This window comes from Dermacentor silvarum, chromosome 7 (genome assembly GCF_013339745.2).
Source record: "Dermacentor silvarum isolate Dsil-2018 chromosome 7, BIME_Dsil_1.4, whole genome shotgun sequence".
NCBI classification, from domain to species: domain Eukaryota; kingdom Metazoa; phylum Arthropoda; class Arachnida; order Ixodida; family Ixodidae; genus Dermacentor; species Dermacentor silvarum.
The window spans coordinates 56510670-56533085 of NC_051160.1; the positions used below are offsets into that span (position 1 = coordinate 56510670).

A 22416-nucleotide genomic window follows, 5' to 3' on the forward strand; every position below is an offset into this window, starting at 1 on the left:
CACGTGCATTGCTTGGTACGCTTCCGATTGGTTAATTCTTTATAGCACATGTCCCCTCCCTCCCTTTTACGTTTGCAGTAAATCAACAAGAGCACGAACGCGTTAAATGCCTGAATAGACCTGACCATGTCTGTCACGAAGCAGAAATTTCTCAGGAACGTGATTATACGTTAAAAATTTCTCTTACGTGATTATATGTTATGCCGTTCAAACAATAATTTTGTTTGTGACGTTCTAAATCCGATAGAGCGCCACAATTCGAAGGGCAGATGACCGAGTCAATCTCACATAAAGCTATTTGCAACTAACTACAGTTTGGCGAAGGTAATATTAGAATCCACAAGGCCGTTCGAATCCAGAAGGGCGAAGTTAGAGCAAATCCGTGAAGAAACACGTGCCTCTAAAGTTCTAGGATCACCAGTCTAGAGCTATATATTTTCTTTCAATCAATAAAGCTTGAACCTCAAAAAATAAATAAAAGTAATACAAAAAGTGCAGCAGATCCAAATGCACCTTGTTGGAACCTTACATACAGAGAAGCTGTGCTTAAATGCATAACGGGTGTGAAACTTGCGTTTATCGTTGCGTTATTGCAATGTGAGTGCAAAGTCATGCCAAAGGCCGTCGCCCAAACCGCATCATCTACGTTACCAGTATCATCTAGCATCATCCAACGCAACCAGTACCAGTATCATCCAGCATCATCCGACGCAGCAAGTGGCAGTAGAATCAGCATCATCCAACGAAGCCAGTACCAGTACCACCAGCATAATCCAACGCAACCAGTACCAGTAGTATCAACATCATCCAACGCAACCAGTACCAGTAGCACCAGCATCATCCAACGCAACCAGTACCAGTAGAATCAGCATCATCCAACGCAACCAGTACCAGTAGTATCAACATCATCCAACGCAACCAGTACCAGTAGCACCAGCATCATCCAACGCAACCAGTACCAGTAGAATCAGCATCATCCAACGCAACCAGTACCAGTAGTACCAGCATCATCCAACGCAACCCTTTTACATCTCCCACGTGCGCTCGCATGTGCACTCGCGCACGGCTTCTACACACGCGGCAAACGTCTAAAAAATTAGTTGGTGTTGGCACAGCAGATATATCCGTGTAATTATGGTTAGAGCTGGGGAACTGAGGTACGACCTCGCCATCGAGCAGGTAATTCAAGTTCATTTTTTTTTAATTTCTGAGCTCGGCGACACAGTAGCAGAACCGCAGCAGCACCCAAGCAGCCACGGTCAGGAAAATTCGGTATGGTTCGCAAAGAGAGCTTCGCTTTAATACGTTCAGTGGTGGCCCTGTCGCCGAGTAACCATTTCTTAGTGCGTGAATGAACGGCAGTCACCGGTGACATCACTGTGTAAGTGATTTTATGCACTGAGACATCCGAAATGCGATGCCGTAATTATTCGTGAAGAGAATAAGCGCCTTCTTGCTAATTCAACATGTTCGGGATGCTTATTGGACTATAGCTTAGACTATGACATATCTGGGCACCACTCCCGCCGTGGTTGCTTAGTGGCTATGGTGTTGGGCTGCTATGCACGAGGCCGCGGGATTGAATCCCGGCCACGGCGGCCGCATTTCGATGGGGGCGAAATGCAAAAACACCCGTGTACTTAGATTTAGGTATACGTTAAAGAACCCCAGGTGGTCCAAATTATTAAGGGTCCCCCTGAACGGCGTGCCTCATAATTAGATCATGGTTTTGGCACGCAAAACAACGTAATTAATTACGCGCAACACCTACACTTCGTTCTAATCCCTCTAACCGTGATCTCTAAATGCCCACAACAGATTCTTCAAACCGGGCCAGTGGTTTCTTCAAGCCGTCTATATTTGGAAAAGATGATTTTAGGGCGCTAAAGAGGCACGCCCTAAAATCATGTTTTCCAAATCGCACCAACTTGCTTAAGAAGTTTTATTATTAACCGCTATACTCGCTTTTATTGTTTCCTCTTATTCTCAACACCGTCAACACCGGTTACGCAATCACTTGCGCACGACCGCTAACCTGCAACCATTTACCTTGTCCACAGCTTACTTAATTGCGCTTGCTCGCCCTATCCTCAACATGTGTTATCCTACACCCTCGTGCTTGTTGATTTCACTACTTACGTACTCGCGTCATGAACTATGGGTTAGGTGAGAGCTGAGAATGAGAACACTAACATGACGATCAGCCTCCAAACAGGTATCCTGTTAACGCTCTTAGGTAAAAAAAGGTTTCTTCTAAAATGCAGACCCACATTGTTCCTTCAAGAGCAGATGTTAAAAGGAAGTTCATTTACTCTCCCGCAACAACCTGCAAGGTTATCTGTCTCTTTCTTCACCGTCACTTATACCCTCGATACTAACTTCCTGGACACGGCCAGCACCGAGTATACTCCGTGTTTTCGAGCTGTAACGTTTCCACGTCGCCTGGACAGATGGGAGTGGCCTTCGGGAACGCATTTTATTGCGTGGTATTTGACGTGGCGACATGTGACAGATGCGGACGTGAGGATTCCGTTCAACACGTCCTCCGCCCATGTCTCCGCCAGCGGACATCCAGCGCCTGTCACTGCCGAGCACGTCGTATCGTCCTAACTGAAGAGCGCCTTTTGTAAAAAAAAAAAGGTTTCGTGGTACTACGGCCAGGCCCTTCTTGTAGCGCCTTACGGTCACCCGATCACTACTGCAACGTCTAAAGAGTACTGACATGACGTTTTCGGCTCTTTATTTCGTTTTCTTTTTTTACGTTTCCCTTTTTTGCGTTTGGTGAGGGTTCGGATCCTCGTGGCCCCACAGCAGTGGAAAGCTTCAGAGATCTCCAAATCAGTGACAGTATTACTTGCTTCTATGAACCAATTTCGGTTTTGGCACCCGGGAGATATATGATGCGTCATGACGGCACGGCGAATTCTCTCTCTCTCTCTCTCTCTCCGTTACCGCGATCGCTGCGGCGCTGACCTCAAAAGTCACGGTCCGAAACCTCTCTGCCTTTTAACTCCTCTCCTGCATGGGGCCAAAGAGTCGACCCTTTGCGCAACGACGAGTTTATGCAATCAATCAATCCTCACCGTGTTTTCCTGCGGAGAAAGACAGTTTCGTGCATACCGCGTGGCCACGTACCACACAAACACCGGCAATCGCGTTCCTCGTCCACTTGTCAACGCAAGTCCCCGTGTCACTTTAGATCCTGCCCTAAATTCGATGGCGTTTCGATATTCTCGAAGCACGAAATCCCGCCACACCATTCTAGCAGGCAGGATTTTTTTTTCTTTTTTCTTTTTTCAACGGCGGGACGTACCATAGCTGCAGCCGTCTCTTCGCCCGACGATTACAAGTTTTTTATCCCGTCCGTGAGAACACACTACGTGCACGGGAGTCAGCAGCGTGTCTGCGTGTCTGTGCTTGCGTTTGCACAATAAGCGACGCGCGAGCGACCGAGCTCGTGAACGCGATTCCGCGTGCGTGCAGCGTTCGTGAGCCGCAGCACGCGGTCGGGGTCCTTCCTTCCTCATTTCGATAATGGGCGTTCCGAGAGTGACCCGCCGACTCTCGAAGTGGGAGGGAGGGCGCCGGGGTCACCTGCGACCCACCGCTGATGGATAATTGGGTCCTGGAGAGAGAGAGAGAGAGACGGAGAGAGCACGACACAAACGTCTTCCCGCGGTGCCGCGCGCGAGAGCATGCAATTCGTTTCGGGGCGGTGTCGGTGCACGAGCATCTCGATTACCACTGGACACCAATAACGACGGCAGCGTTGAGCCCTCCGTTGCGTTCTCCAAGAAATTGCGCTTCCAAATCAATGACCCGTTGTTTTATGGACGCGTACTCGGCGTTCGTTTTACGGTCTCCTCCTCACCGGTAAGGAGGCCTAACCGCGATGGCGGGTGTCGTTGAATGTGTGCGTTGCGTTTGTTTAAACGCTGGCCACCGCGTGAAGCCGTCGTACGAGTTGTGCGTTCGGAGTGACCGCGGAAAGTACAGATGAACACGGATGAAGCGAATTATCCTCTATATAGAAAAAAAAAGCGAAACTCCTTGACGATACTCGCGTGAAAGAACTCGCTCATAACGAACCGCATGTTGGATATATCGAACTGTTGATGTTGGATACACAACAGCTTTCGTTCTCCCCCATCAACTTGTGTTTGCATCTCTCAGTCAACTTTGCGGCCTGTGCGCTCCTGTATGTGTGTCTATATGTATGCGTATATACCTGTACGTGCATGTTCGTGTGTGTTTGTGCGTATGTGTCTGCGTTCCTGCGTGTGTTGTGCATGCGCACGTTGTATTCGTGCGTTCATCGTTAAGCAGCGTAGGGTTGGGTAAAGAAACCTTATTTTATTCCTCACTTGTTTCTTGTTTTAGGTGCGGCTTTATTAGCCGCAATTTGCGTATAGGCAGTTCATTTGTGGCATTCGTTTTTTGTCTTATGAATTGGTACTTACCAATAACGACGACTACTGCGACTAAACGGCTGTGTTCGCTTTCTCCTCTTAGAAAAGCAGGTTTTGTTTTCTGGTATGTAGGGTCTGTTGGCCTCATTTAATTTATCTTCAGAATTGTGCATGGTCTTTATAATCATGAGCATAATTCAGACCGTTGCGTAACAAAACACCTCCTTATATGCCACACCTGGCCAGCCTGTCCCCAAAAAGTTCCCAACATCGTCCTTGCTTTTGTTTTGCTTTTTTTTACGTTTTACTTCCAGCATTCGCTTCATCGTAGCTCAATACTGCACAGACCTTCCACAGAGCTAATTTCGCTAATGCAATGCAACATAGTCTTTACGGCCGGCATTCTTACCGCGGCCTTCTATCCGCTCCCCGCTAGCTTGTCACTCGATCGAAGGTCGTTCCGCTATGTCAGGGTTCAAAGCCGCTCTACAGCCCTTGGTTAGAAATCAGTACCAATACCGGCTCTTTCCGTAAATAATGATCTCCAGGTCGTATCGCACACGAATGAAATTGGCGGCTCCCTTTATCTTCGGCGGTACACTACTGTTAAATAGTCGACGCAAAGGAGACCATCAAGGCAGTGCACCGAAGTTAGGCTGCCGGACCTATACGAGGTCACGTGGAAGCTCAGTCTATTGGGGTCCCGCGCAAACTTAATTGCACGCCCGCGCATAGTAACGTGCATCGGCCAGTTGGAGTGTTCTTCCTCGCGTTCGACCTTGCATTGGAGGAAAAACGGACCCCAGGCAATCCTATACGTGCAATATAGGCAAGGCGTTTCGCACCGCTGGTCAGTCGTCCACGGCCGTAGTAGCCAGCACTTATCAGGAGACGGAAAGGTCGACCGACTGTCCGCGTATCCGGCATTATTTGGGCGGGGTACATCATTTTCCGCGCATGTTAGTTATAGTCGTGCGCAGCTGAGGATATAAGATGGTGCTTTAAGTACGAAGATGAAACTTCTGTATTTTTGCTATTATTTTTAATTATCAAGCGTGCGTTTTGTCTCGAAATATTATTTCTATTCAAATATGACGTATGTCTCTTGAGCTAGAGAACACACGTATCGTGAATTGGTAGCTAACTTCATGGGGCTAACTGTGACGCTGCTGAATATGTCAGCTTGCGTACTCTATTTCAACATGGCGCAATTGTGATCCGTGCACTAAAATTGAAACAAAAAATTGTCTAGGGTGAAGTTTACGTTGCTTATGGTATTGTTCTTCGGACATCGAAATGGCCATACTCTTATCGATGACTTGCGTGAATACTGTACAGTGCGCATGTGCTAGATAGACCCCCCCCCCCCCCCTCCGCCGATTCACTTTTCGGGTAAGGGGTGCAACCGCAGTGTACTTAAAGCAAGCGGGCATGGAACCACACATATGCACATACATGCATACATACATGCATACATACATACATACATACATACATACATACATGCATACATACATACATACATATATACATACATACATACATACATACATACGTACGTACGTACATACATACATACATACATACATACGCACATACATACGCGCATACATACATACATACATACATACATACATACATACATACATACATACATACATACATACATACATACATACATACATACTACACCCCACAATACGTTTACACACATATGCATACACACAAATGTATTCGGCATGAAAAGAATATGGGCCGCCGAATATAAGAAAAAGCTGAAAAGATCCGCAGCCAGGTATTCGTATTTCGCGTAACTGGTATAATACTAATGTGGCAAAATAAATCTACTCAAACGAACGCGGAACGCATATCAATTCAAGTATAGCTTCTAACGTTGACAACACAATGATTGCTGTACGGTTTTACTGTCTACGGTCACAAACTTCTCGGATGATCCAAAACTTTTCTCCGATCCCGCGTTCTGCAAACTTTTGACGCCAACCGTACACACGTACACACGTGCAAGCCTAACCTTGCGAAGTCTCTGTCTCCGCACTGATGTCCGCAGCATAATGCCTCTATCAGGCGCCAAGACGCGGAGCGCAATCTTCGCCGTATACGGAAGGAAGGAGAGTCACGAGAGCTATCACTAAGACGCGCAAGTGTGAAAAGGAAGACCAGCGGGAGGGCACCAGGAAGGCGTTCACAGCCCGTCACACGCCGCGTTCACACAATGGCACGTGTGAACCGAGTCGTCCACAGAACGTGTCGTGTCGGCACGTTCGGCGCGCGCAGGCGAGTCGAAGCTACGTTCCGTGTTTACGCACACTGACAACGCTCTATTCCGTTGTTTATTTCTATCTCTCTCGCCATTCATTCGTCGGGCATCAGTGATAATCTCGAAGAAGCAGCCCGTATTGGGCGCGCCTCCTCCCCGTCCTAATGTCAGCGAAGCAGTGCGTCTTTGGGAACCAGTTTAGAGCGTGGCCACGAAGTGTTGCGCCCTTTGTGGTCGTGTAACAGCGTTACCGTAATGGCGCGTCTTTGAGCAGCCCCTGGTTAACAAGAAGACTCGGTATCGAAGTGAGCACTGCTCCATGATGAACAGTTGTTGCGCACACACTGAAAAACGACGGACTAGGGAATGGACGAACACAAGTGCGTGCGCTCGTCAAATCCCTAGTCCTTCGTCTTTCAGTTTGCGCGCAACTATTTATCGGAGTGCTACCAAGTCGCCCAAACCAGTACCCTTCTGAGTACTGCTCCTAGGGTTATCGAAAGGAATGCCGCAAGCAGAACGGTAAAGATAAGCAATTTAGAAAGAGAAATAACAGCGATAGTAGTATGCACTGATGATCAATGTCTGATATATAGCACTCTAGGAGAGCGTGAAGTTGAGCTTGTCTTGTATATGGTAGAACAGATTAAGGGTCCTCTTTCAAACAATTAAAGAGCGCTGACAAAGAACAGACGCAGTCTGTGAGAACAGAATATCAGACAGTGTGACAAGATGATAAATTCTGCTGGTAGAGCAGGCTAGGGTATCGCAGGACAACTTATTGAGGGGGGACTTTGTTGATCAAGGCAATGATTATAAAGATGAAGCAGGTCACTCGTATTATTCGTTTATAAATCTAAGCGTTGTAAACATGGGCTTCTGCACAAATTTACCGATAGTGGAATGTGCTGAAAAAAGAAAAGCACCCGAAAGGTGTTAATAAATTCAGTGATTAATTCAGCGGAAGTCAATGAAATACAGCCCCAGCGATTGGCAATCCGACAAAGTCACTTTACCACGCATCACAGCAAACCCGAAATTGCGCTTGTCAGAGGTAAATGAGATTCTCACGCTCACGCTCGCTTTGGAACAGACCAAAACATGTTTTGTTTATAGATCGCTTGGGGTGATTTAGGCGCAGTTAAGCCATCACATTAGTAAATAATAACCATAGCTAGATACCATCAAACTGTCTTCTTCCTGGATGCCTCTGACAAGGAACCTACCTGCAGCAGACTCGTATGTGAGGTGCCCCTAACCTCTCTGAGCACGGTCGTTGTATCTGTTGTTAATGACGTTACTATCCTCGGCCTACACTGAGCGCCCCGCAAACCATTAAAGCCCTGTCCGCTATTCTTGTCTGTCAAACGAGCTTTCGTCTCCTGGAGGACACGAGAGCTCTAGCTATAATAATAACAACTTAATCTAACCGCTACATTTGATACCTGTGGATTGCGAAATTCATCTTTCTCAATATCGCCATCCTGCCCTATAGCCGTAACTTCAAAGCCCATATAAACGGGCTTTCTAGCATTGGTTACTTTATGATAAAGTTTCATTTGGATTCGTAGATTTCAATGCACACGAAGGTATCTTTCCTTTGAAACAAATACTGTCCTATTCCAACAAATAACGCGAAGCCTCGACACGGGTCATGAACTATAACTCCAACAATAGCAACGTCCCCACCACCATCATGATTACCTTAGATAGATAGATAGATAGATAGACAGACAAACAGACAGACAGACAGACAGACAGACAGACAGACAGAACAGACAGACAAGACAGACAGACAGAAAGACCAGCGACAGACAGACAGACAGACGACAGACAGACAGACAGACAGACAGACAGACAGACAGACAGACAGACAGACAGACAGACAGACAGACAGACAGACAGACAGACAGACAGACAGACAGACAGACAGACAGACAGACAGACAGACAGACAGACAGACAGACAGACAGACAGACAGACAGACAGACAGACAGACAGACAGACAGACAGACAGACAGACAGACAGACAGACAGACAGACAGACAGACAGACAGACAGACAGACAGACAGACAGACAGACAGACAGACAGACAGACAGACAGACAGACAGACAGACAGACAGACAGACAGACAGACAGACAGACAGACAGACAGACAGACAGACAGACAGACAGACAGACAGACAGACAGACAGACAGACAGACAGACAGACAGACAGACAGACAGACAGACAGACAGACAGACAGACAGACAGACAGACAGACAGACAGACAGACAGACAGACAGACAGACAGACAGACAGACAGACAGACAGACAGACAGACAGACAGACAGACAGACAGACAGACAGACAGACAGACAGACAGACAGACAGACAGACAGACAGACAGACAGACAGACAGACAGACAGACAGACAGACAGACAGACAGACAGACAGACAGACAGACAGACAGACAGACAGACAGACAGACAGACAGACAGACAGACAGACAGACAGACAGACAGACAGACAGACAGACAGACAGACAGACAGACAGACAGACAGACAGACAGACAGACAGACAGACAGACAGACAGACAGACAGACAGACAGACAGACAGACAGACAGACAGACAGACAGACAGACAGACAGACAGACAGACAGACAGACAGACAGACAGACAGACAGACAGACAGACAGACAGACAGACAGACAGACAGACAGACAGACAGACAGACAGACAGACAGACAGACAGACAGACAGACAGACAGACAGACAGACAGACAGACAGACAGACAGACAGACAGACAGACAGACAGACAGACAGACAGACAGACAGACAGACAGACAGACAGACAGACAGACAGACAGACAGACAGACAGACAGACAGACAGACAGACAGATATTTCTCTAGAGAGAGGTCTCTCTCTAGCTCCTAGTCAGGAACCACAGAGAGCTTTTTTGCTTACAAAGTTCTCTGCAGCTCAGTAAGCAGAGCGCGCCCCTAAAAAGGCGAGTCGTACTTACAAGCGAGCTGATATGGTATCCGGGTAGGCGCGATGCGCATATATCCCAACGGCCGCGTTCTGAGCATGTTCGTAAGATGCCTGCATCTGCCTCTATATTGACGGCCGCGTCCGTCCATTAGACCATTACGGCGCGTCGCAACAGCGGCGTGCGAAGAAGGGGGGTATCGTACACGCGCAGTCACTGTCTTCTCGTGAAAGCACGAACATTGTTGTTTGCGTAAACACCGGGGAACAATAAAAGGTGAGCGAGGCGGTGAATCGCGATGCCGGTTTGACTTTCTTTCTCCACCGCGAGGCAACCGGAGATTTGCCAGTCGGGCATACGGCGGACTCCCCCCAAGCTCGGGCTTAATCTGCGGCACGAACAGACGCGAACACAATGCCGGCTCGCCGGACAGCTCGGCGATGGCGCGCAACCTTTTCAGGCAGTAAGCACGCAATCAGCTAGACAATTGGGTTTTGCGCGGAGAAGTTTGCAGAGTGTGTTGCCTCTGTCGCGAACACTTCGTGGCACGGTCTATGTTTGTCCTGACTGTCCCAGCGGAAGAAGTGAAAGGTGCGCCTTTCTTTCGCAATGGTATCGTGAGTAATAAATATATCCTGTCGCTGCAATAGCTACTCGGAGTCGTGCGCCGCTAACGGGAAGCAACAAAACAAACAAAAAATAAGAATAAAAGAAAAATAAAATCAAAGCAGCGGCTTTGTTTAGCTTTCCCGCGTGCTTTTTTAACAAAGTTGGTTCGCGCATCAATTGGGCGAACAAAAAACTTGCGCTCGATGACAAGATGCCGCAGGTCACAGTGCTGCACTGGAAACGGAATACGTACGTATCAATTTGAGCATTTATTGTGCCATGCGCATGCGCACAGAATAACGACTAATTCACTGCGACGGGGGTGAAGCCGTAGTCCAGCTCTGACTCAGTCTGTTAAAAAATCCTATCACACGCACAGGTGGGTGTTTCGTGCAAGACAACTTATTGACTAGTACATGCGTATGAATAACCAGAAGAGTCTGCAAGGTGTTTATGAATGTAGAAAACGTTGTCCGCCCGAAAAGAAACCCTCAGCTTTCAAGCAGCACCTTCATCTCGGCGTCATGCATTGACCGGACACAGCCGAGTGAAGCGTTAATGTTGCTTACAACAACATACCGAGTACAGAATGGAGAAACATATCGTGCACTGTATGATCGCGAATTCATGCATCATTTAGCGCGTTTGTGTAATCACTTTCGTTAAAATACATTTCACACAATACCTGGTGTTAGGCCGCGCTTCTATCGAACATACAGAATGGGCGGTGTAGGGCTGCATGATTGTTTTGTATATATTGTTGCAGTGCCGCAACTTGCCCACGTGTTTCATGAATAGGGAGGCGGTCACTCCCCAGCGCCTCCGGGCAGCAACCGTTTCTGTTTTTGAGGGGTCGAACGGCCCGCGTGGTGTCGGGTGACGAGCCGCGGCGCGCGCCGGGGGGGCGCGGTGCGGATGCGGAGAACGGATTCGGAGAACGCGGTCTTGCGCGCACGGGGTTGGCATTCCGCCGATGGTCATAATAGGTCAACGCGGACAAACCTCGAGTGGAACGGCTGTACGCAGTGTTGTGGCGCCGGCTTCTGAGTCCCCTGAGGGCTAGAGACGGCGCCGAGGTTTATGGCCTAGCATTGTTAACGATGGGTTGCGCGTACGGAGCGGGGGTCCACTCCCCTACGCGTCCGGGCGGCAACCACGTGTATCTTGTGTTGAGCGCTGAGAAAAGCCCGCGTGGTGTCGAGTGTCAGCTTGCAGTGCGCGCCGTAGAGGCGCAGTGCGCATGCGAGGATCGCGTTCGAAGAACGTCGTCTTGAAAACACCGGGTCCGAATGCCGCCAATGGTCATTATTTTCCCACGCGGAAAAACCTTGAGGGGGGGACTGCGGTACGCAGTGTTGTGACACCAGCCCCCGAGCCCCCTGCTGGCTAGAAACGCCACCGAGGTTTGAGATGGCCGAGCAATAAATCGTGCGTGCCTGGCGTGTTTGCTAAAGCCGTCACTGACCACGTGGGAATAGCAGAGGGAAACGGAGTTGCGGAAAGAAGGAAAACAGGGCTGTTTTCCAATACATTTACTTTTAATTGTAAGCCCATCCCTTTGGGTTGTGGCTTAACAAACTTTCAGCTCTCATTGGCAACTGCTTCCGTGGGATGGGCCAACGGTCCTACCGCCCTTTTTCTTTGTCTATTTCACCTATAACAATCGAGACGAGGTGCTTGTTCCTCAGTCTAGGCTGTAATCACTAAACCTGATAGATCAGTAAGACTCCGTACGATGCAACGCTAGTCTGGGCCGTAACCACTTAGTGGTAGAACAGTGAGACTCGGTTGGTCGTATGTAGTGACAGTTGTCCTAGGCTCTAACTTAAGACAAGTCGAAGAGTAAGGCGCTGTTTACTTGTGTGTTTTGCATCAGTGTTGTTTTGCTAACTCTGCATTTGACTGTGTAAATATTTTCGTTGCAATATATCTTCAAGTTTTGTTACCTCCAACCTGCCTCCTGCTTCATCAACGCCGATAAACACCTTGAAGAGACTTTCATCGACTTCAAGGACAAAGAACAAACTTAACTGGCGCAGTCGACAGGGATCGGCGAGCTCTACAACATCGAATGCTGGACCAGTGGTGAGAGGATCAAGTCATCTAACGACCACCTCCCGCACCTTCGAGAAGACCCCAAAGCAGCCAAGTCCGGCACCGTGGAGGAGATCCGGAAATGGCAGTGCATTCAGCAACGGGTGAGCAGGATTTCTTGCGTCTTTCTCAAGTTGGCATGGCAGTTGGTGTGTAGAGCTCATGGTGAGGACACGCGGGGGCGCAGAGACAATGGAGTCTAATGGAGTTGAGGGTGCGACTGTGGCGGAAATGGATCGGAATCAGGAGTTATCAAATGTCGGTATTCTAAATTCCGATAACTCAAATGAAGTGAGAGCACCCAATCAGAGCCAGGAATTGTCGCAGCAGGTATCTCAGCCTTTGCAAATTCCAAATGATACAAGAATGCTCGAGCTCGAGGTTCAAAAGCTTCAACTTCAGATTGAGTACGAAAGGCTGTTGCAGACAAGGACGAGTGCTGAACGTCTCAATGTTTCGTTGCCGAGCACTGGGTCTGAGCGGGGCGATCAGAGGCGGATGGGTTTCGATTCCATCGAGCAATGCGCAAAAGTGCTGAAAGGGTTCCGCCTGCCGTGTGACGCGGATGTACCATTATGGTTTGAGGAAGTAGAAAAACTTTTTGCTACGTACAGGGTACCGTATGAGAGTCGCGTGCATCTGGTCATGCCAGCGCTAACTGAACGCGTCCGCTACCTACTGCGTAACCTCAGCCAGGAAGAAAGTACAGATTACGAGTCAGTTAAAGAGGCAGTGTTGATGGAACTGAAGCTTTCTCCGGCAGAGTATCTGCAGAGGTTTGAGAGAGCAGTGAAGCGTAAGGAGGAGACGTGGTCACAGTTCGCGTCACGAGTGAAAACGTATTTCTCTTACTACCTCCAAGTGAGAGGGGCCGACACTGTAGAGGTGATGGCAGAACTCATGGTAGCAAATCGTATAAAATCGGGCCTTGGTATAGAGGGTCTCGAGTACGTGAGGCTACGAGAAGGCGAGGGATGGCTTAAGCCACCTGAGATCGCCAAAGTACTACAAACGTTTGAACAGGCAAAAGGCAAGGGGTACGCTTCAAAGCCGTCAGCGGCAGACATGGGGCAAGAGCCGCCCCGAGTAGAGAAAGGCGCCCTCAAATGTTACTTGTGTCACGGCTCGGGCCACGTCGCTAAGGATTGCCCGAAATCTAGCGATAAGATAAATCAATCAAAGAGGGCTATCGAGCCAAGGCAGAGGGTACAAAATGTGGCGATTGCCCACGAGACGGTAGGTGAGATACCTGAGGGAAGTGAGATTCCTGATGGAATCCTTACTGCAAATATAAAAGCCGTGAGACGCAACTGTGAAGGGATGACTAAAGTACAGTTAATTCATATCTCATGCGGAGATGTATCCACAGTTGCGATTATGGATACAGGGAGTGAAATAACTGTTATACGGGAGAATCTGCTTCCGAAAAGTCTCGTGGAGCCGTCAGGCACGGTAAGATTGGTGTCTGCTTTTGGGAAAATTATCCAGGCAAAACTGGCTACGTTGCCGGTAAGGTTAAATAGCCCGAATATGGCTGCGGAACCTCAGAACGTCGACCTACTCTGTGCGTTGACTAATGAGCTCATCGAGGGCACGGATTGTTTGTTGACCCATGAAGATTTGGAACTGTTGTTGAAGGCCAACAGCTTTGTGCCATACCGTGGAGCACCGGCCGAGCCTGTCCATGTGTTAGAACAATCAAATGAGTCAGTAAGCCGGAGAGAGGAGTTCAGTAGGGTGCAGCTAGCTAACTCTACCCTAGAAAAGGCTGAGCTGAAAGCCAGTCCGGAAAAGTGTCAAGTTGCACAAGGCCACATTCATCGCCTCGGGCATATTGTCGGCTCAGGGAAGCACGCACCAGATCTAGAAAAAATAGCTGCAATTAAGAATCCGGTTTCACCGTGCACCAAAAGGAAACTACGCAGCCTGCTAGGACTGTGCGGCCACTATCGCGAGCACGGCCGAGGATGTGCAGAGGTGGAGAACCGGATCACGCGGTTAGCAGAGAAAGCGGTACCCAATCAGATACGTTGCTCGGAGGAAGCTCAGACGGCATTTGAGGTTCCGAAACTTTCCCTCTGCGAGTCCATGGCACTCAGCACTCCGGATCCGTTTGGGCCCTACTGGCTTTTCACAGACGTATCAGCTACGGCTCATGGAAGCCATCGTAATAATATAGTGCCATGCCAACTGGATGGGCGTGAATGTTCCTGCTCACCTGGCGCTGTATATTGTGGACTTTGAGAGTGCCGATCCAAGACACAGAGACACTAGAGTGCTCTTATAGCTTGGAACTGCAATCGTGTGCTTAATTGTTTACTGACATGTATTGTGTATTTCTCTTTCCTCTCTTCTTGCTTTGTTATTTTGCGGGTTGGTTTGTTGTTGTTCATCTAATTAGGCCATGGTGGGGTTAGTAAGTTCGATTACGCAATCGCGGCAGTGATTTATCGTATCACTGAGCAAAAATCAGCCCAGTATACTCTTTAGGGGGGACGTGTTAGGCCGCGCTTCTATCGAACATACAGAATGGGCGGTGTAGGGCTGCATGATTGTTTTGTATATATTGTTGCAGTGCCGCAACTTGCCCACGTGTTTCATGAATAGGGAGGCGGTCACTCCCCAGCGCCTCCGGGCAGCAACCGTTTCTGTTTTTGAGGGGTCGAACGGCCCGCGTGGTGTCGGGTGACGAGCCGCGGCGCGCGCCGGGGGGGGGCGCGGTGCGGATGCGGAGAACGGATTCGGAGAACGCGGTCTTGCGCGCACGGGGTTGGCATTCCGCCGACGCTCATAATAGGTCAACGCGGACAAACCTCGAGTGGAACGGCTGTACGCAGTGTTGTGGCGCCGGCTTCTGAGTCCCCTGAGGGCTAGAGACGGCGCCGAGGTTTATGGCCTAGCATTGTTAACGATGGGTTGCGCGTACGGAGCGGGGGTCCACTCCCCTACGCGTCCGGGCGGCAACCACGTGTATCTTGTGTTGAGCGCTGAGAAAAGCCCGCGTGGTGTCGAGTGTCAGCTTGCAGTGCGCGCCGTAGAGGCGCAGTGCGCATGCGAGGATCGCGTTCGAAGAACGTCGTCTTGAAAACACCGGGTCCGAATGCCGCCAATGGTCATTATTTTCCCACGCGGAAAAACCTTGAGGGGGGGACTGCGGTACGCAGTGTTGTGACACCAGCCCCCGAGCCCCCTGCTGGCTAGAAACGCTACCGAGGTTTGAGATGGCCGAGCAATAAATCGTGCGTGCCTGGCGTGTTTGCTAAAGCCGTCACTGACCACGTGGGAATAGCAGAGGGAAACGGAGTTGCGGAAAGAAGGAAAACAGGGCTGTTTTCCAATACATTTACTTTTAATTGTAAGCCCATCCCTTTGGGTTGTGGCTTAACAAACTTTCAGCTCTCATTGGCAACTGCTTCCGTGGGATGGGCCAACGGTCCTACCACCCTTTTTCTTTGTCTATTTCACCTATAACAATCGAGACGAGGTGCTTGTTCCTCAGTCTAGGCTGTAATCACTAAACCTGATAGATCAGTAAGACTCCGTACGATGCAACGCTAGTCTGGGCCGTAACCACTTAGTGGTAGAACAGTGAGACTCGGTTGGTCGTATGTAGTGACAGTTGTCCTAGGCTCTAACTTAAGAGAAAGTCGAAGAGTAAGGCGCTGTTTACTTGTGTGTTTTGCATCAGTGTTGTTTTGCTAACTCTGCATTTGACTGTGTAAATATTTTCGTTGCAATATATCTTCAAGTTTTGTTACCTCCAACCTGCCTCCTGCTTCATCAACGCCGATAAACACCTTGAAGAGACTTTCATCGACTTCAAGGACAAAGAACAAACTTAACTCCTGGAGTACTTTACCAGGCCACCAGCCAGGCTAATATCTCCAGTTACTTAACAAAGTCAACATCTATCTATCTATCTATCTATCTATCTATCTATCTATCTATCTATCTATCTATCTATCTATCTATCTATCTATCTATCTATCTATCTATCTATCTATCTATCTATCTATCTGTACTTCTGTCCTGTTCTGTTCTGTCTGCTTGCGTCTCTTAAGACTCACCTGCCTGTGTGACAATTTGTGACTGTGTAAACGACAAATGCTTGTGCCTGTCGATGCAGCCGGTCTAGTTTTCATATCTCCTTGTATTCTTTGCCCCCTTTCTCACCTGTGCCAGTGCAGGGTTTCCAACCGAGCTCAGCCTGGCCTTTCCTCTATCCCTCCTCTCTCTCACTTTTGGGTACGATACAATAGCTCATCGCATGCGATAGCGTCTGCTTGTTCGTTCGCTCCAAAGCCAACTAGCGATGAGATCCGCTGCCCAGCCGAAACGCTTTCCGTAACCGCATTTCACGGACGTCGCCGCTCCAGAGGCCTGGGAACCACACCTCCAATTCTGGCTGCGCGCGCGGCCTTGACCGTTTGGCCTGGGAACAGCTGCGACACAGACAACGGAGGCCCATAACGCACATAACGCACGGGCCTTTTCTCCCCTCCCGATCATGGGCCAACGTAATGAAGCGGACGGCCTCGCCGATGACGAGACCCTGCACTTCTGCGGGCCGGCCTAATTGTGACGCCTTCACCGTCCGTCGACGGAAACTGCGAAGCGACTCCATTATACTCTCCCACGAGTTTCATGCAGTTCATCGCATGCGGAGCTTCGGGAACTAGATTATGTATGGCTGGGGCCTTCCGCGATTGGCAAAGCACAGTTACGCATTCGGCGCGCGGCCGTAACTGCCAAACACCTTTGAAGAGAGTGTTCGAGGGCAATAATCCGCAGCCGCTGACATTTGCTCTTCAGTTGATCATCATCATCATCAGCCTATATTTATGTTCACTGCAGGACGAAAGCCTTTCCCTGCGATCCCCAATTACCCCTGTTTTGCGCTATCTGATTCCAACATGCACCTGCAAATTTCCTAACTTCATCACCCCACCTAGTTTTCTCCCGTCCTCGACTGCGCTTCCCTTCTCTTGGTACCCATTCTCTAACTCTAATGGTCCACCGGTTATCTATCCTACGCATTACATGACCTGCCCAGCTCCATTTCTTTCTCTTAATGTCATTTAGAATATCCGCTATCCCCATTTGCTCTCTGATCCACACCGCTATCTTCCTGTCTCCTTAAAGTTACTCCTAACATTTTTCGTTCCATCGCTCTTTGTGCGGTCCTTAACTTGTTCTCGAGCTTCTTTGTTAACCTCCAAGTTTCTGCCCCGTATGTTAGCCCGGGTAGAATGCAATGATTGTACACATTTCTTTTCTACGACAGTGGTGAGCTCCCAGCCAGGATTTCGTAATGCCTGCCGTATGCACTCGAACCCAATTTTATTCTTCTGTAAATTTCCTTCTCTTGATCAGGGTCCCCTGTGAGTAATTCACCTAGATAAACGTACTCCTTTACAGACTCTATAGAGGCTGACTGACGATCCTGAATTCTTGTTCCCTTGCCAGGCTATTGAACATTATCTTTGTCTTCTGCATACTAATCTGCAACCCCACTCTTACACTTTATTGGTTAGGGTCCTCAATCATTTGTTATGATTCGTCCCCATTGTTGCTGAATAGGACAATGTCATCTGCAAGCCGAATATTGCTTAGATATTCGCCGTTGATCCTCACTCCTAAGCCTTCTAAGCATGCAGTGAATAGCATTGGAGAGATTGTGTCTGCTTGCCTGGACCCATTTCTTGATAGGTAACTTTCTACTTTTCTTGTGGAGAACCAATGTAGCTGTAAAATCTTTGTAGATATTCGCCAAGATATTCACGTATGTCTCCTGTACTCAGTTGATATTGATATTCAATTGATATTCCCAACCAAATATGAAACGTGAACAATAAGGTATAGAAGCCCAGCAACATGCACTGTTGAGGAAACCTAAATTGACAGTATTTCAACCAAAATTAAGACCAATCAGTCTGCTTTGACAGGGCATGTAAGTCTCAGTGGAGCATCCAGCGGTGTGCTACATAGTTTAACAGAAAGCTAGATGATGCGAGATCAGTGGGGGCGGCTGTTGATTAGATGACAGTGAAAATACGTTTTCGGAAATCGCAAGCGCGAACTGGCCAAGTTTGGCGTGTGGATTTAAACGAGAGGTACTCGGTGAAAAGTGTTTTGCTGCGCAATCGTGGACTTTGTTTGGCGTATGATGATGATAATGACGATCGGACAATATTTTATCTCCTCGGAAATAATGTCGTACGATCCCCCGCTGGTTATTCAGACAGTGAGAGAGAGTAGGAAGATAAGAAGGTAAAACGGCTAGTAAAAGTTCACGTGGTTAGCTGTCCAATGCTTATACACACACGGGAAGAGGAAGGTGGGAAGAGAAAAATAAGGGGCACAATTCTTCCCTGAACACAAGTGCATATTAGAGCACTGCACGGGCTCGGGCTTACCCACGGGCCGGGCCGGGTCGGGTAGAGAAGTTTTTTCACGGGCTCGGGCCGGGCTCGGGCACGGCGCGTGCTTTTTGACCCGGGCCCGGGCCGGGCTCGGGTTTTTAGACGCGGGCCCGGGCCGGGCTCGGGCTTTCTGCGAGTTATTCTCGGGCTTCTCAACTCTGAAAAACATGTATTTTTCGGTCTCGGGCCGGGTTCGGGCCGGTTTCGAGTCGGGCTCGGGCCGGGCTCGGGCTTAAGGTAAAGGGGTGGCGGGCCGGGCCGGGCGGGTAACGTAGATTATTTCCGGGCCCGGGCCGGGCCCGGGTCTCGTCATAAATGTTTTGATCGGGCTCGGGCGGGCCGCCCAATGTAAAAACGGGCCCGGGCCGGGCCCGGGCCGCAAAAGTCGGCCCATACAGTGCTCTAGTGCATATTGGCGTACTTAAACTGATTAGGCGATTTTTCATCATCCACCGACGGAGTGCTATCAATCAAGTTATTGTAAATTACCAACCCTGTATAAACAGAGTGAAAAGAATTAGAAATGGCATACCCGTCGTTAAAACCGGCAGTAAAAGCATCGCTAACCTCTACCGCCCTATGTCGTTAGCCAGTGTTGTATGCATACTTCTTGAACACATCATTGCCTCTAACATTTTTCAGCGCTTATAAGGCTACCATTTTTTACTCCCTAACCAGCATGACTTTAGAAAAGGATTTTCTTGTGACTCCCAACTCATAGAATGAACAACGACATACTTATGTACGTGGATGAATGCCTGGATGAACATTGTATATTCATCGACTTTGTTAAAGCCTTCGATCGCGTTGCACACTGTCGACAAGTAGCCAACTTTCATCAGTAAACTTGGATTCATCAACTTGATCCTCATTCAGTCAGCAGCTTACCGTTGTTAATTTCTTATCTTCTGCTCCCAGTGATATAACATCACACGTTCCACAAGGTAGCGTTCTTGGCCCGCTAATATTTCTAATCTATAGTAATGACCTACCATCTCATGTAAACTATAATACTCGACTATTCGCTGATGATTGCGTAATCTACCGCAACATCAACTTAGCTGTAGGCGATCTTGCACTCCGAAATGACACTAATGTTATAAACAACCGGTGCTCACTTTGGCAAATGTCGCTCAACACGGAAAAATGTTCTGTGTTCAACCACTCACTTAAATTTCAGTGTCGCTGTAGGGGTAAATGCTAGGGAGATGCGGTAGTATCGCGTCGTACCTCTTCGAGGTCCTGGATTTGTAATTTAATCCGCGTTCACCACATTGTAAAGTGTTCTTCGGGAGCTCACTTGACGCACGTCCTGCCTCCTCGACGAGCGTAGTGCAACTGACGGTGGTCCAATACAATATACAATGTTCATCCAGGCACATATATAATATATATATATATATATATATATATATATATATATATATATATAAACATACACGTAGGATTGATGATAACTGGTGGACCATTCGAGTTACAGAATGGGTACCAAGAGAAGGGGCGCGCGTTGAGGATGGCAGAAAACTAGGTAGGGTGATGAAGTTGGAAATTTGCAGGCGCAAGTTGGAATCAGCTAGCACAAGACAGGGGTAATTGAAGATCACAGGGAGAGGCGTTCGTCCTGCAGTGGACATAAATATAGGTTCCTGTTGCTGCTGATGATGATGATACACACACATATACACACTCGTCTAAGTTCTACCATGACCTTTCTACCTCTACAACGTGACCGGCTTCCCACCCTCCACACATACCCTGTTTTTTCTACTTTGACACTGCTAGGGTGTGTTCCAGTTGTGGCCATGCATCGAAGTGAGTCTACGTAGACAGCCAAGGAGACAGCCGAGACAGCTTCGAGCCCAAGTAATGGAACGCGTTGCGAACAGTCTGGAAGACGTATGGAAGACGCTTCTGCGACGTGACGCCCCCTCGCGGCGACAAGAAAAAGTTGAGAAAAGCACTCAATATTTCGGTATTTTATGTCTTTGCGCCTGCGAACCTATTAAAAACACAATGTGACTTACACTAAGGGCGTAGGAAAGCGTGTCTACGTTTTTCTTGTGCGCAGACGACCTTACTGTCGGCTTTCCAAGCGTCCTGCTCAGCCGCCATCTCGTTTGGGCAGGAAAGTAGCCGGCATCGTTTTTGACTTCCATGCTGTCTTCGCGAAGCGGTCTACTTTGACGTCTTCGTGAGAATTGTAACGAGACTTAAGATGGCCGCTGTCCCCTTAGCCGTCTGCTCTGCCGTCTGCGGGGAGTACTGAAACACAGCCCTAATGGTAACGCATTAATAACTCTGACGTATCCCGTGCAAACGTGCTACAAAGAGTTCGGTGTATCTTCAACACCAAATCTGTTCTGGAAGATTCACATAGACAATATTGTTGGACAAGCGTCCGGCAAACTTGGATACCGGAACCCCTTCTACTACCCGTAAACTCTCCTCTCAAACATTCATTCGTCGTAAGCTGGAATATGCTTCGCCAATCTGGTCACCCCATCAGGACTATCTAATCCCCTCACTTGAAGCTGTTCAAAACCGTGCTGCGTGGTTCGTTGCCAAAAAATACAACAGCCATTCGAGTATTACTGCCAAGAAATGTTCTCTCTTTTAGTTACTTGTTTGGATTAGCTCAGAAACATTTCCCTTTTTGCATACTGTATACACTCGCCGTGGTGGCTTAGCGGCTATGATGATGCGCTGCTAAGCATGAGTTCGCGCGATGGGATCCCTGCCATGGCGGCCGCAATTATATGGGGGCGAAATACTAAAGCGCTCGTGTCCCGTGCATTGGGGGCTCGTTAAAAATCCACTGGCGGTCAAAATTAATCCGGAGCCCCCCCGCCCCTACGGCGTGCCTCGTAATCATAATCGTGGTTTCGGCACGTGAAACCTGTGACTGAAATTAAATTTCACCACGGTGGCTAACAACTCTATTCCCGTGGCGCACCTGTACGCTGTGCTTTCTTTCTCCCTTCTCGAACAGGTAAGAGACCATTAACGCTTGACGTTCTGAGGGAACAATGGACTGTACACGTGACGGACTCCGTAGTGTGGGTCTCTGGATTAATTTTAGCCGTCTAAAACCATTTAACGGGCCCCTACGTTTTTCTGACGGGCACTTATCTATATACGGGAGCTCTTGGATCCCGCCCCCTTAAGAATGCGGCAGCCGAAGCCGGCAGTTGAACCCGAGACCTCGTGATCAGCAGTATAGAAGCAGTTCAAGCACATGCGCAGCCTAAACATGTCAGAGGCGTATATGTGAAAGACCAGTGTTGTTGACCTCTGCACAAGCAGGGATAACTTAGATGCCGTTGTGGTCTACCTTTGCGAAATATCTCTGCGCGTGCTGCGCGAAATTTATCCGCCAGGCGCCCCAAGATGGCACGTTCAGAACCTTCAGCCTTCAGCCTCGCAGGGACAGTTCTCGCCATCCTTATAGCACGACCGACGACGAGACAGGCCTCTGATAAAACACCGCGAGAGGCGCGTTCGACCGTGACACCGTCGCGTTTTGGGCGCTTGGCACGGGCACAATGGAATCGCCGGCGCTGACCATGGCTCGTTTGACCCGCGATTCGGTGGCTGTGTGTGCGGTGGCGAATCGGGCGGAATAA

General features: G+C 48.8%; 1 protein-coding gene across 1 annotated transcript; it reads left to right on the forward strand.

Moving 5' to 3' along the window:
• The first annotated feature begins 12487 nt into the window (after window positions 1–12487).
• On the forward strand, window positions 12488–16506 carry LOC125947122 (uncharacterized). The gene is made up of 3 exons (XM_049671486.1): window positions 12488–13586; window positions 13617–14081; window positions 16498–16506. Exons 1-3 carry the CDS (start codon window positions 12534–12536, stop codon window positions 16504–16506), a joined length of 1527 nt encoding a protein of 508 aa, XP_049527443.1. The 5' UTR covers window positions 12488–12533.
• Window positions 16507–22416: the final 5910 nt, after the last annotated feature.